This window comes from Oncorhynchus gorbuscha, linkage group LG14 (assembly GCF_021184085.1).
Source record: "Oncorhynchus gorbuscha isolate QuinsamMale2020 ecotype Even-year linkage group LG14, OgorEven_v1.0, whole genome shotgun sequence".
In the NCBI taxonomy this organism is placed as follows: domain Eukaryota; kingdom Metazoa; phylum Chordata; class Actinopteri; order Salmoniformes; family Salmonidae; genus Oncorhynchus; species Oncorhynchus gorbuscha.
In genome coordinates, this window is record NC_060186.1 from 36938672 (window position 1) to 36950856 (window position 12185).

General features: G+C 48.2%; 1 protein-coding gene across 3 annotated transcripts in view; it reads right to left on the minus strand.

The window, feature by feature from the left end:
- mboat2b (membrane bound O-acyltransferase domain containing 2b) overlaps positions 1 to 12185 on the minus strand; it is a 70100-nt gene that overhangs the window by 15471 nt on the left and 42444 nt on the right. For all 3 annotated transcript variants that reach the window (XM_046297928.1, XM_046297931.1, XM_046297930.1), the window contains one exon: positions 4254 to 4331. In XM_046297928.1, the coding sequence (XP_046153884.1) occupies positions 4254 to 4331 (78 nt within the window). The remainder of the gene's footprint in view (positions 1 to 4253; positions 4332 to 12185) is intronic.

The following is a 12185-nucleotide window of genomic DNA, read 5'->3' on the forward strand; positions in this document are numbered from 1 at the left end:
CCCATGTACAGTTGTAAACCGGATTTTTGTGGTGGTTTTGGAGCAGTGGCTTCTTCCTTGCTGTGCGGCCTTTCAGGTTATATCGATATAGGACTCGTTTTACTGTGGATATAGATACTTTTGTACTTGTTTCCTCCAGCATCTTCACAAGTCCTTTGCTGTTGTTCTGGGATAGATTTGCACTTTTCACACCAAAGTAGATTCATCTCTAGGAGACAGAACACGTCTCCTTCCTGAGCAGTATGACGGCTTTGTGGTCCCATGGTGTTTATACTTGCGTACTATTGTTTGTACATATGAACGTGGTACCTTCAGGCGTTTGGAAATTGCTCCCATGGATGAACCAGACCTGTGGAGGTCTACAATTTATTTTCTGAGGTCTTGGCTGATTTCTTTTGATTTTCCTTATGACGTCAAGCAAAGAGGCACCAAGTTTGAAGGTAGGCCTTGGAATACATCCACAGGTACACCTCCAATTGACTCGAATGATGTCAAATTAGCCTATCAGAAGCTTCTAAAGCCATGACATAATTTTCTGGAATTTACCAAGCTGTTTAAGAATTTACCCACTACATGGACATTTGGTCTGGGATGGCAGAATCGTGGCATAAGACGACTAATATCCTACAGTCTTTGCTGGCCGAAAGGTGACAAAAGACGAGGTCTCCATGGCGACAGAGCTGTTGAGCATGGGTATCATAATCATTCCGTAAACATCACAGCAGGACGTAGAGCAGCTCGTCTCTGTCAGTAAGTCAGTCAGCCAGCCAGTCACACACCTACTCCTGCGGCCTCATTATCGAACAGAGGGATCTAGCGGGTGCTCTGTGTTGCTCCGTGTTGATCTTCATGCTCTAGCTTAAAGCTTGGTATGTCCTTAATAGGCACATCTCTCTCCATCTCCCTCTCTCAGCCTCATCTACACTTAGCCTACCCTCTCTTTCTTATGGCAAAAATCGTGGCAAAAAAATTGCAAACTTGTACAGTCTGTGCAGGCCATGGAGACAGAGCTGTTGAGCATGGGTATCATAATCAACCCATAATCATTTCAACAGGACACATTTAATCAGTCACTCAGCCAGCCAGTCATTCAGCTAGCCAGCCGGCCAGTCAGTGAGCTAGCCAGTGAGCCAGTCAGTCAGCTAGCCAGCCGGCCAGTCAGCCAGTTAGTGAGCCAGTCAGTCAGTCAGCTAGTCAGCCGGCCAGTCAGCCAGTCAGTGAGCTAGCCAGTAAGACAGTCAGTCAGCTAGCCAGCCGTCCAGTCAGTCAGCTAGCCAGCCAGCCAGTCAGTGACCCAGTCAGTCAGTCAGCTAGCCAGTCAGCCAGTCAGTGAGCTAGCCAGTGAGCCAGTCAGTCAGCTAGCCAGCCGGCCAGTCAGTCAGCTGACCAGCCAGCCAGTCAGTGAGCTAGCCAGTGAGCCAGTCAGTCAGCTAGCCAGCCAGCCAGTCAGTGAGTCAGTCAGTCAGCTAGCCAGCCAGCCAGCCAGTCAGCTAGCCAGCCGGTCAGTCAGCCAGTCAGTCAGCTAGCCAGCCGGCCTGTCAGCCAGTCAGTGAGCTAGCCAGCCAGCCAGTCAGTGAGCTAGCCAGCCAGCCAGCCAGTCAATCAGTCAGTGAGCTAGCCATTCAGCCAGTCACCCACTTGCTCCTGCTGTCTCATTATTGAGCAGAGCGGGGATCTAGCGGGTGCTCTGTGGTGCTCTGGCACATCTCTCTCCATCTCCCTCTCGCTCCTCGTCTTTCACACCCTCTTCCCCAGTCTCTTCCACCCTCTCTCCCTTTTCCTCCCTCCCTTTTTCCTTCTTCCTCCCCTCTCTCTCTGGCAGCGCTCTGAACTCAGTTAGGAGGCACAGTGGATAGTGGCTCTGTTACTCCCAGACAGCCTCCCCAAAAACACCCTATTTCCTATTTAGTTCACTACTTTTGACCAGGGCCCACAGGGGGTGGAAATATGGTGTCATTTGGGACACACGGCCTCTAAATCATCAGAGAAGAGACGATTATATCTCACAGCCTGCACAGTCCATACACGTGCAAAACCCACACACATCCCCACAGGAAGAGAGGAAATGTGTGTGTGTGTGTGTGTGTGTGTGTGTGTGTGTGTGTGTGTGTGTGTGTGTGTGTGTGTGTGTGTGTGTGTGTGTGTGTGTGTGTGTGTGTGTGTGTGGCAGGGAAGGCATGTTAAGTCTCAAGGAGTACACCACACTCTCAGTCTTCACACACACTCCATGGCGATGACTCATACAGTCAAGCTCCCTGCAGACTATGAGGGTCAGGAAGGAGAGACTAGGGCAGAGGGAGAAGGACAAGGAGAGAGGAAAGGAGGAGACTACTAGCTCCTTCAGCAGCACTGTGAGAACCTGTGACTGTGAATGCACCTGAAGACACCTCTGGGCTATGTCAGCCAGACAGCTACCACCATCTCTTCCTCCTCCTCCGCTGACTGAGCTGTCCTCCAAGATAAGCAAAGGAGTCAAGCAAAACATTTTCGAGTCAATGTTGGAGGCATATGTGCTACCGTTTACAGATCAATCTAATTTCGCAGAGGGGAACTAAGGGAAGGGAAAAAAGACTGTTGTGGCCCCTCGTTTTTGGCAGAGGCCCAAGATAAGTGGCGAGCCAGGCAATGGTAGCGTCCCAAATGGCACTCTATTCCTTATATTCATATAATGCACTGCTTTTGACCAGGGCACATTGGCTGGGTCCCAAGTGGCACCCTATCTCTTGCCCACACAACTGACGAGAGAGACAGAAAGAAACAACAGCAATCTATGCCGACCTGTTCATTCCTCTTTTTTTCTCCAAAGTATCAACTGAACATCAAAGTAATCGATTAGGCAGTGAAATTAGTATCCTCCACAATTAGTTTCCTCCAGGCCTGTAGATGGGGCCTGGGCATCAAGTAGGCCTAGTTAGCAACCCCCCCAGAGAGGTGCCCCAGCTGGGCTACCAAAGAGAGACAAGGGGTGAGCTGGAGTAGGCTCTTATGCATGGATGCGCTCATCTGAAAACAACTGGTGCCTCGAGGTAGGTGGTGGACACAGCCAGCGGTAAGACACAGGAGGCCAAACAGGAAGTAATAATTGGAAGATGTTATTACAGTAATCGCGAAGCCAGAGAAAAAAAGAAAAAATGTCCGCCAACAGCTGGTGAGCAACAGGACGGAATGATGGCCATGATGGCCTCCCCTCCGCTATCAGACAGATAATGACATACTGTGGGACCAAACACGCACACACAAAGAAATGATGATTTATCACACCTTTACTGCTCCAATTATTACTTCCAAGAGAAGGAGCAATTTGTTCCAATGACCTCTGCATGTACAAGTTAAATATAAATAGGACAAATTAAAGAGGGCGGGGTTAGCACATGAAGGTGAACTCCCGAAGATTGAATTGATGTTGAGATGGGTCTGTTACTTTAACCCTGTGAAGCATTTATTTGGGCTGCAATTTCTGAGGCTGGTAACTCTAATGCACTTATCCTCTGCAGCAGAGGTAACTCTGGGTCTTCCTTTCCTGTAGCGGTCCTTATGAGAGCCAGTTTCCTCATAGAGTTCTTGAAGTGTTCTGGATTGACTGACCTTCATGTCTTAAAGTAATAATGGACTGTCGTTTCTCTTTGCTTATTTCAGCTGTTCTTTCCATAATATGGACTTGGTCTTTTACCAAATAGGGCTGTCTTCTTTATACCACCCCTACCTTGTCACAACACAACTGATTGGCTCAAACACATGAAGTAAAGAAATGACACAAATCAACTTTTAACAAGGCACACCTGTTAATTGAAATGCATTCCACGTGACTACCTCATGAAGCTGGTTGAGAGAATGCCAAGAGTGTGCAAAGCTGTCATCAAGGCAAAGAATGGCTACTTTGAAGAATCTCAAATATATATTGATTTGTTTAACACTTTTTTGGTTACTAAATGATTACATGTGTGTTATTTCATAGTGTTGATGTCTTCACTACTATTCTACAATGTAGAAAATAGTAATAATAAAGAAAAAAACCTGGAATGAGGAGGTGTTCCCAAACTCTTCACTGGTACTTTATATGTCTGGGCTCTCCTGGGGGATTTGAACATTATTGGTCCAGCAGCAGCGGCCGCTCTAGAGGCAGTACAGCATGTCATCTGCGGCCAGTCTACACATCATCATTCAGAAACGACTCTCACCCTGAACCACACACACACACACACACACACACACACACACACACACACACACACACACACACACACACGACTTACTTGTGCATGTGTTCCACTCCTGTTAGGATCATGATGCCATAGGTGAGCCCACTCTGAACCAGAAAGTGGAGAGCATACCTGAAACACACAGGGGAGATAAGTGATTAACAGTTTAATCAATCATACACATAATACCCACTATTTCTCCTCTCCCACGATGTCTCCATTTCCCTCCACTTCTGTCCCTCTTCCCCGCCACCCTCCCTTCCTCTCTTTCCCCTCCATCCTGCCTCTCCCACTTTCCCTCCATCCTCCCTCGCTCGCTTTCCTTCGATCCTCCCTCGCTCGCTTTCTCTCCATCCTCCCTCGCTCGCTTTCTCTCCATCCTCCCTCGCTCGCTTTCTCTCCATCCTCCCTCGCTCGCTCGCTCGCTTTCTCTCCATCCTCCCTCGCTCGCTCGCTTTCTCTCCATCCTCCCTCGCTCGCTTTCCCTCCACCCCCCCCTCTCTCTCTCTCTCTCCCCCTCTCTCCCTCTTTCCCTCCATCCTCCCGCTCTCTCTCAATGCTACCTTTCTCTCACTCAATCCTCCATGTCCCCTGTGCCATATAAATCAGACAGATTGACCCGCAACTGACCCTTAGTCATTACCCTGCAGCAGAGACAGAAAGAGGTCTATTTCTTCACCCTTTTTGTAAAACATGCACCTTTACATCGGGTCATATGAAGCTTTTCTCTGTAAAGCTAACTTTCAAATGAAACGTTTTCGTATGGTGTATAATTGGTTTCTCTCTTTTCATGGTCAGTGTCCTTTTTCAGCGTTATGATATCCGTAACATGCATAACGGCTGTGAATGTTACGGATATTGATGTATCATATCTTCAGACTTTTACTAAAGCAATTTTTGAGGTCTTGAAAAGGATGTGTTCTAGCTAAGATTCTATTGGAAAATATATAATAAAAGCATTTCTCATACATGCCAGTACTCTTTTCTTTAGATAGAAAGAGGAGAAAGAGTGTTTAGCAACAATATGTGAAGTGGTTTTTTTCTTCAAATTAAAGCACCCCAAAATATAGAGACTTAATCTAGCGTCCAGAAAACTGGATTGGCATTATAGGAGGTGGAGGTCCTGGGTTGGCGTGGTTTGCGGTTGTGAGGCCAGTTGGACGTACTGCCAAATTCTCTAAAACGACATTGGAGGCAGTTTAATGGTAGCGAAATTAACATTAAATTCTCTGGCAACAGCTCTGTTGGACATTCATTCAGCTCCTTAAAAACTTGAGACATCTGTGGCATTGTGTTGCAAAACCGCACATTTTAGTGGCCTTTTATTGTCCCCAGCACAAGGTGCACAAGTGTAATGATCCTGCTGTTTAATCAGCTTGTTGATATGCCAAACCTGTAAAGTGGATGGATTATATAGGCAAATTAGAAATGATCACTAACAGAGAAGTAATCATATTTGTGCACAACAATTGAGATAAATAAGGTTTTTGTGTGTATGGAACATTTCTGGGAGGAGAGCACAATCTCAACGATGTGCAATACAGGGAAGACATCCTCCTACCTCACGTGGTACCCTTCCTGCAGGCTCATCCTGACATGACCCTCCAGCATGACGCCACCAGCCATACTGCTCATTCTGTGCGTGATTTCGTGCAAGACAGGAATGTCAGTTCTGCCATGGCCAGCGAAGAGCCCGGATCTCAAATCCATTGAGCACGTCTAGGACCTGTTGCATCGGAGGGTGAGGGCTAGGGCTAGGGCCATTCCCCCCCCACCACAGAAATGTCCGGGAACTTACAGGTGCCTTGGTTGAAGAGTGGGGTAACATCTCACAGCAAGAACTGGCAAATCTGGTGCAGTCCATGAGGAGGAGATGCACTGCAGTACTCTATGCAGCTGGTGGACACACCAGATACTGACTGTTACTTTTGACCGCTCCTTTGTTCAGGGACACATTATTACATTTGTTAGTCACATGTCTGTGGAACTTGTTCAGTTTATGTCTGTTGAATCTTTTGTTCATACAAATATTTACAAATGCTGTAAAAAAACACAGTTGACAGTGAGAGTTATACACACCATTATACACACTGCTATACACACTGCTCAAAAAATATAGGGAACACTTAAACAACACAATGTAACTCCAAGTCAATCACACTTCTGTGAAATCAAACTGTCCACTTAGGAAGCAACACTGTTTGACAATACATTCACATGCTGTTGTGCAAATGGAATAGACAACAGGTGGAAATTATAGGCAATTAGCAAGACACCCCCAGTAAAGGAGTGGTTCTGCAGGTGGTGACCACAGACCACTTCTCAGTTCCTATGCTTCCTGGCTGATGTTTTGGTCACTTTTGAATGCTGGCGGTGCTTTCACTCTCGTGGTTACATGAGACGGAGTCTACAACCCACACAAGTGGCTCAGGTAGTACAACTCATCCAGGATGGCACATCAATGCGAGCTGTGGCAAGAACGTTTGCTGTGTCTGTCAGCGTAGTGTCCAGAGCATGGAGGCGCTACCAGGAGACAGGCCAGTACATCAGGAGACGTGGAGGAGGCCGTAGGAGGGCAACAACCCAGCAGCAGGACCGCTACCTCCGCCTTTGTGTAAGGAGGAGCAGGAGGAGCACTGCCAGAGCCCTACGAAATGACCTCCAGCAGGCCACAAATGTGCATGTGTCTGCTCAAACAGTCAGAAACAGACTCCATGAGGGTGGTATGAGGGCCCGACGTCCACAGGGTGGGGGTTGTGCCTACAGCCCAACACCGTGCAGGACGTTTGGCATTTGCCAGAGAACACCAAGATTGGCAAATTCGCCACTGGCGCCCTGTGCTCTTCACAGATGAAAGCAGGTTCACACTGAGCACATGTGACAGACATGACAGAATCTGGAGAAGCCGTGAAGAACGTTCTGCTGCCTGCAATATCCTCCAGCATGACCGGTTTGGCGGTGGATCAGTCATGGTGTGGGGTGGCATTTCTTTGGGGGGCCGCACAGCCCTCCATGTGCTCGCCAGACGTAGCCTGACTGCCATTAGGTACCGAGATGAGATCCTCAGACCCCTTGTGAGACCATATGCTGGTGCGGTTGGCCCTGGGTTCCTCCTAATGCAATGCTAGACCTCATGTAGCTGGAGTGTGTCAGCAGTTCCTGCAAGAGGAAGGCATTGATGCTATGGAGTGGCCCGCCCGTTCCCCAGACCTGAATCCAATTGAGCACATCTGGGACATCATGTCTCGCTCCATCCACCAACGCCACATTGCACCACATACTGTCCAGGAGTTGGCGGATGCTTTAGTCCAGGTCTGGGAGGAGATCCCTCAGGAGACCATCCGCCACCTCATCAGGAGCATGCCCAGGCGTTGTAGGGAGGTCATACAGGCACGTGGAGGCCACACACACTACTGAGCCTCATTTTGACTTGTTTTAAGGACATTACATAAAAGTTGGATCAGCCTGTAGAGTGATTTTCCACTTTAATTTTGAGTGTGACTCCAAATCCTGACCTCCATGGGTTGATATATTTGATTTCCATTGATCATTTTTGTGTGATTTTGTTGTCTGCACATTCAACTATGTAAAGAAAAAAGTATTTAATAAGAATATTTCATTCATTCAGATCTAGGATGTGTTATTTTAGAGTTCCCTTTATTTTTTTGACCAGTATATATATATATATATATATTACACAGTTGAAATCAGAAGTTTACATACACTTTAGCCAAATACAATTAAACTCAGTTTTCCACAATTCCTAACATTTAATCCCAGTAAAAATTCCGTCTTAGGTCAGTTAGGATCACCACTTTATTTTAAGAATGTGAAATGTCAGAATAATACTAGAGAGAATGATTTATTTCAGCTTTTATTTATTTCATCACATTCCCAGTGGGTCAGAAGTTTACATGCACTCAATTAGTATTTGGTAGCATTGCCTTTAAACTGTTTAAATTGGATCAAACGTTTCAGGTAGCCTTCCACAAGCTTCCCACAATAAGTTGGGTGACTTTTGGCCCATTCCTCCTGACAGAGCTGGTGTAACCGAGTCAGGTTTGTAGGCCTCTTTGCTTGCACACGCTTTTTCAGTTCTGACCACAAATGTTCTATAGGAATGAGGTCAGGGCTTTGGGATGGCCACTCCAATACCTTGACATTGTTGTCCTTAAGCCATTTTGCCACAACTTTGGAAGAATGCTTGGGGTCATTGTCCATTTGGAAGAAACATTTACGACCATGCTTAAACTTCATGATAGATGTCTTGAGATGTTGCTTCACTATATCCACATAATTTTCCCCCCTCACGATAACATCTATTTTGTGAAGTGCACCAGTCCCTCCTGCAACAAAGCACCCCCACAACATGCTGCCACCCCACAACATGATGCTGCCACCCCCATGCTTCACGGTTGGGATGGTCTTCTTCGACTTGCAAGCCTTCCCCTTTTTCCTCCGAACATAACTATGGTCATTATGGCCAAACAGTTCTATTTTTGTTTCATCAGACCAGAGGACATTTCTCCAAAAAGTACAAACTTTGTCCCCATGTGCAGTTGCAAACCGTAGTCTGGCTTTCTTATGGCGGTTTTGGAGCAGTGGCTTCTTCCTTGCTGAGCAGCCTTTCAGGTTATGTTGATATAGGACCCGTTTTACTGTAGATATAGATACTTTTTTACCTGTTTCCTCCGGCATCTTCACAAGGTCCTTTACTGTTGTTCTGGGATTGATTTGCACTTTTTGCACCAAAATACGTTCATCTAAAGGAGACAGAACGCGTCTCCTTCCTGAGCGGTATGACGGATGCGTGGTCCCATGGTGTTAATACTTAATATATGCCATTTAGCAGACTTGCGCACTATTGTTTGAACAGATGAACGTGGTACCTTCAGGTGTTTGGAAATTAATTGCTCCCAAGGATGAACCAGACTTGTGGAGGTCAAAATAAAAAATCTAAGGTCTTGGCTGATTTCTTTTGATTTTCCCATGATGTCAAGCAGAGGCACTGAGTTTGAAGGTAGGCTTGAAATACATCCACAGATACACCTCCAATTGACTCAAATTATGTCAATTAGCCTATCAGAAGCTTCTAAAGCAATGACATAATTTTCTGGAATTTTCCAAGCTGTTTAAAGGCACAGTCAACTTAGTGTATGTAAACTTCGGATCCACTAGAATTGTGATACAGGGAATTATAAGTGAAAAAATCTGTCTGTAAACAATTGTTGGAAAAATGACTTGTGTCATGCACAAAATAGATGTCCTAACAGACTTGCCAAAACTATAGTTAACAAGAAATTTGTGGAGTAGTTGGAAAAACACATTTTAATGACTCCAACCTTAGTGTTTGTAAACTTCCGACTTCATGCACACACACACACACACCCCACATTTTATTTTTATTGGCCAGTCTGAGAGATGGATTTTTCTTTGCAACTCTGCCTAGAAGGCCAGCATCCCGGAGTCGCCTCTTCACTGTTGACGTTGAGACTGGGGTTTTACGGGTACTATTTAATGAAGCTGTCAGTTGAAGACTTGTGAGGCATCTGTTTCACAAACTAGATACTCCAATGTACTCCTCTTGCTCAGTTGTGCACCGGGGCCTCCCACTCCTCTTTCTATTCTGTTCTAGAGACAGTTTGCACTGTTCTGTGAAGGGAGAGGTACACAGCGTTGTACGAGATCTTCAGTTTCTTGGCAATTTCTCGCATGGAATAGCCTTTATTTCTCCGAACAAGAGTAGACTGACGAGTTCCAGAAGAAAGTCTTTGTTTCTGAAAATTTTGAGCCTGTATTCGAACCCACAAATGCTGATACTCCAGAAACGGAGCATCAGCATTTGGAGGAATGGTGCCGTGTCACGCCTTGGTCATTGTATTTTGTGTTTTTGTTATATGTTTGGGTAGACCAGGGTGTGACATGGGTTTATATGTTGTGTTTCGTATTCGGTCTGACTCTCTTCATTCAACAGACAAACGACGTTACAGAAACACCCACCACTCACAGACCGAGCAGCGTGTGAACTGGCAGGATCTGAAGGAGGACGTTATGGACAGCAGAAGCATGGAGTATACTACGTGGGAAGAAATCGACAGGTGGGCGGCCAACCCAGAGCGAGTGCAGGAGCCCGCCTGGGATTCCCTACAGCAATGCGAAGAGGGCTATAGACGTATGGAGTCGAAAAAGAAAGCACGGAGGCGCAGAGCGAAAACTGAAAGTAACGGGGGAAAGCACAGCGAGAGAGTGGCTGAGTCAGGAGTCAGACCTGAGCCTACTCTCCCTGTTCATTGTGAGGAGCAGCAATATGAGGACTTCTGGTCTTGGGAGATGATATTAGACGGTATAGGACCCTGGGCGCAGCCGGGAGAATATCGCCGTCCCAAGGAGGAAATAGAAGCAGCTAAAGCGGAGAGGCGCAGGTATGAGTAGGCAGCACGGCAACGCGGTTGGAAACCGGAAAAACAGCCCCAAAAAATTATTGGGGGGGGCTAGAAGGGAGAATAGTTATGCCAGGTAGGAGACCTGCGCATACTCCCTGTGCTCACCGTTGGGCTAGACAGACCGGGCAGGCACCGTGTTATGCTATGGAGCGCACGGTGTTTCCAGTGCGGGTACAGAGCCAGCTGCGGCACATACCAGCCCTTCCTATTGGCCGGGCTAGAGTGGGCATCGAGCCAAGTAAGCTTGGGCAGGCTCGGTGCTCAAGAGCTCCAGTGCGCCTGCACGGTCCGGTCTATCCAGAGCCACCTCTACACACCAGTCCTCCGGTAGCAGCTCCCCGCACCAGGCTTCCTGTGTGTGTCCTCGCGCCAGTACCACCAGTTCCAGCACCACGCACCAGGCCTCCAGTGCGTCTCGCCTGTTCAGCGCAGCCAGTGCTTTTCTCCTCTCCTGCGCTGTTGGAGTCTCCCGCCTGTTTAGCGCAGCCAGAGCTTTTCTCCTCTTCGCTGCGCTCCCACCTGTTTAGCCGCCAGAGTTTTCTCCTCTTCTGCGCTGTTTAGCGCAGCCAGAGCCTTTCTCCTCTCCTGCGCTGACGGAATCTCCTGTCTGCCCAGCACCGCCAGTGCTCCAAGTCTGCCCAGTGCTCCCAGTCTGCCCAGCGCCGCCAGTCTGCCCAGCATCGCCAGTCTGTCAGGATCCGCCAGAAGTGCCAGTCTGCCAAGATCCGCCAGAAGTGCCATTCTGCCAAGATCTTCTAGATCGGCCAGACAACCTGAATCATCCAGTTCCACCAGCCAGCCAGGATTTACCGGAACCTACTACCTGCCTGAGCTTCCTCTTAGTACTGAGCTGCCTCTCAGTCCTGGGCTGCCCCTCTGTCCCGGGCTGCCCCTCAGTCCCGGGCTGCCCCTCTGTCCCGGGCTGCCCCTCTGTCCCGGGCTGCCCCTCTGTCCCGGGCTGCCCCTCTGTCCCGGGCTGCCCCACTGTCCCGGGCTGCCCCACTGTCCCGGGCTGCCCCTCTGTCCCGGGCTGCCCCTCTGTCCCGGGCTGCCCCTCTGTCCCGGGCTGCCCCACTGTCCCGGCTGCCCCTCAGTTATGTGGGGATCAGGGTGAGGGCTATTAGGCCATGGTCGGCGGAGAAGGTGGATTATCCCAGGACACGAAGGGGAGGAACTAGGACATTTATGGAGTGGGGTCCACGTCCGGGGCCAGAACCGCCACCATGGACAGACGCCCACCCGGACCCTCCCTATGCTCTTGAGGTGCGTCCCGGAGTCCGCACCTTAGGGGGGGGGGTCTGTCACGCCTTGGTCATTGTATTTTGTGTTTTTGTTATATGTTTGGGTAGGCCAGGGTGTGACATGGGTTTATATGTTGTGTTTTGTATTGGGGTTTGTAGTAATTGGTATTGCGGCTGATTAGGGGTGTGTCTAGTTAGGCTTAGCTGCCTGGGGCGATTCTCAATCAGAGTCAGGTGCTTGTCGTTGTCTCTGATTGAGAACCGTATTTAGACAGCCTGACTTTCGCGTTGTATTTTGTGGG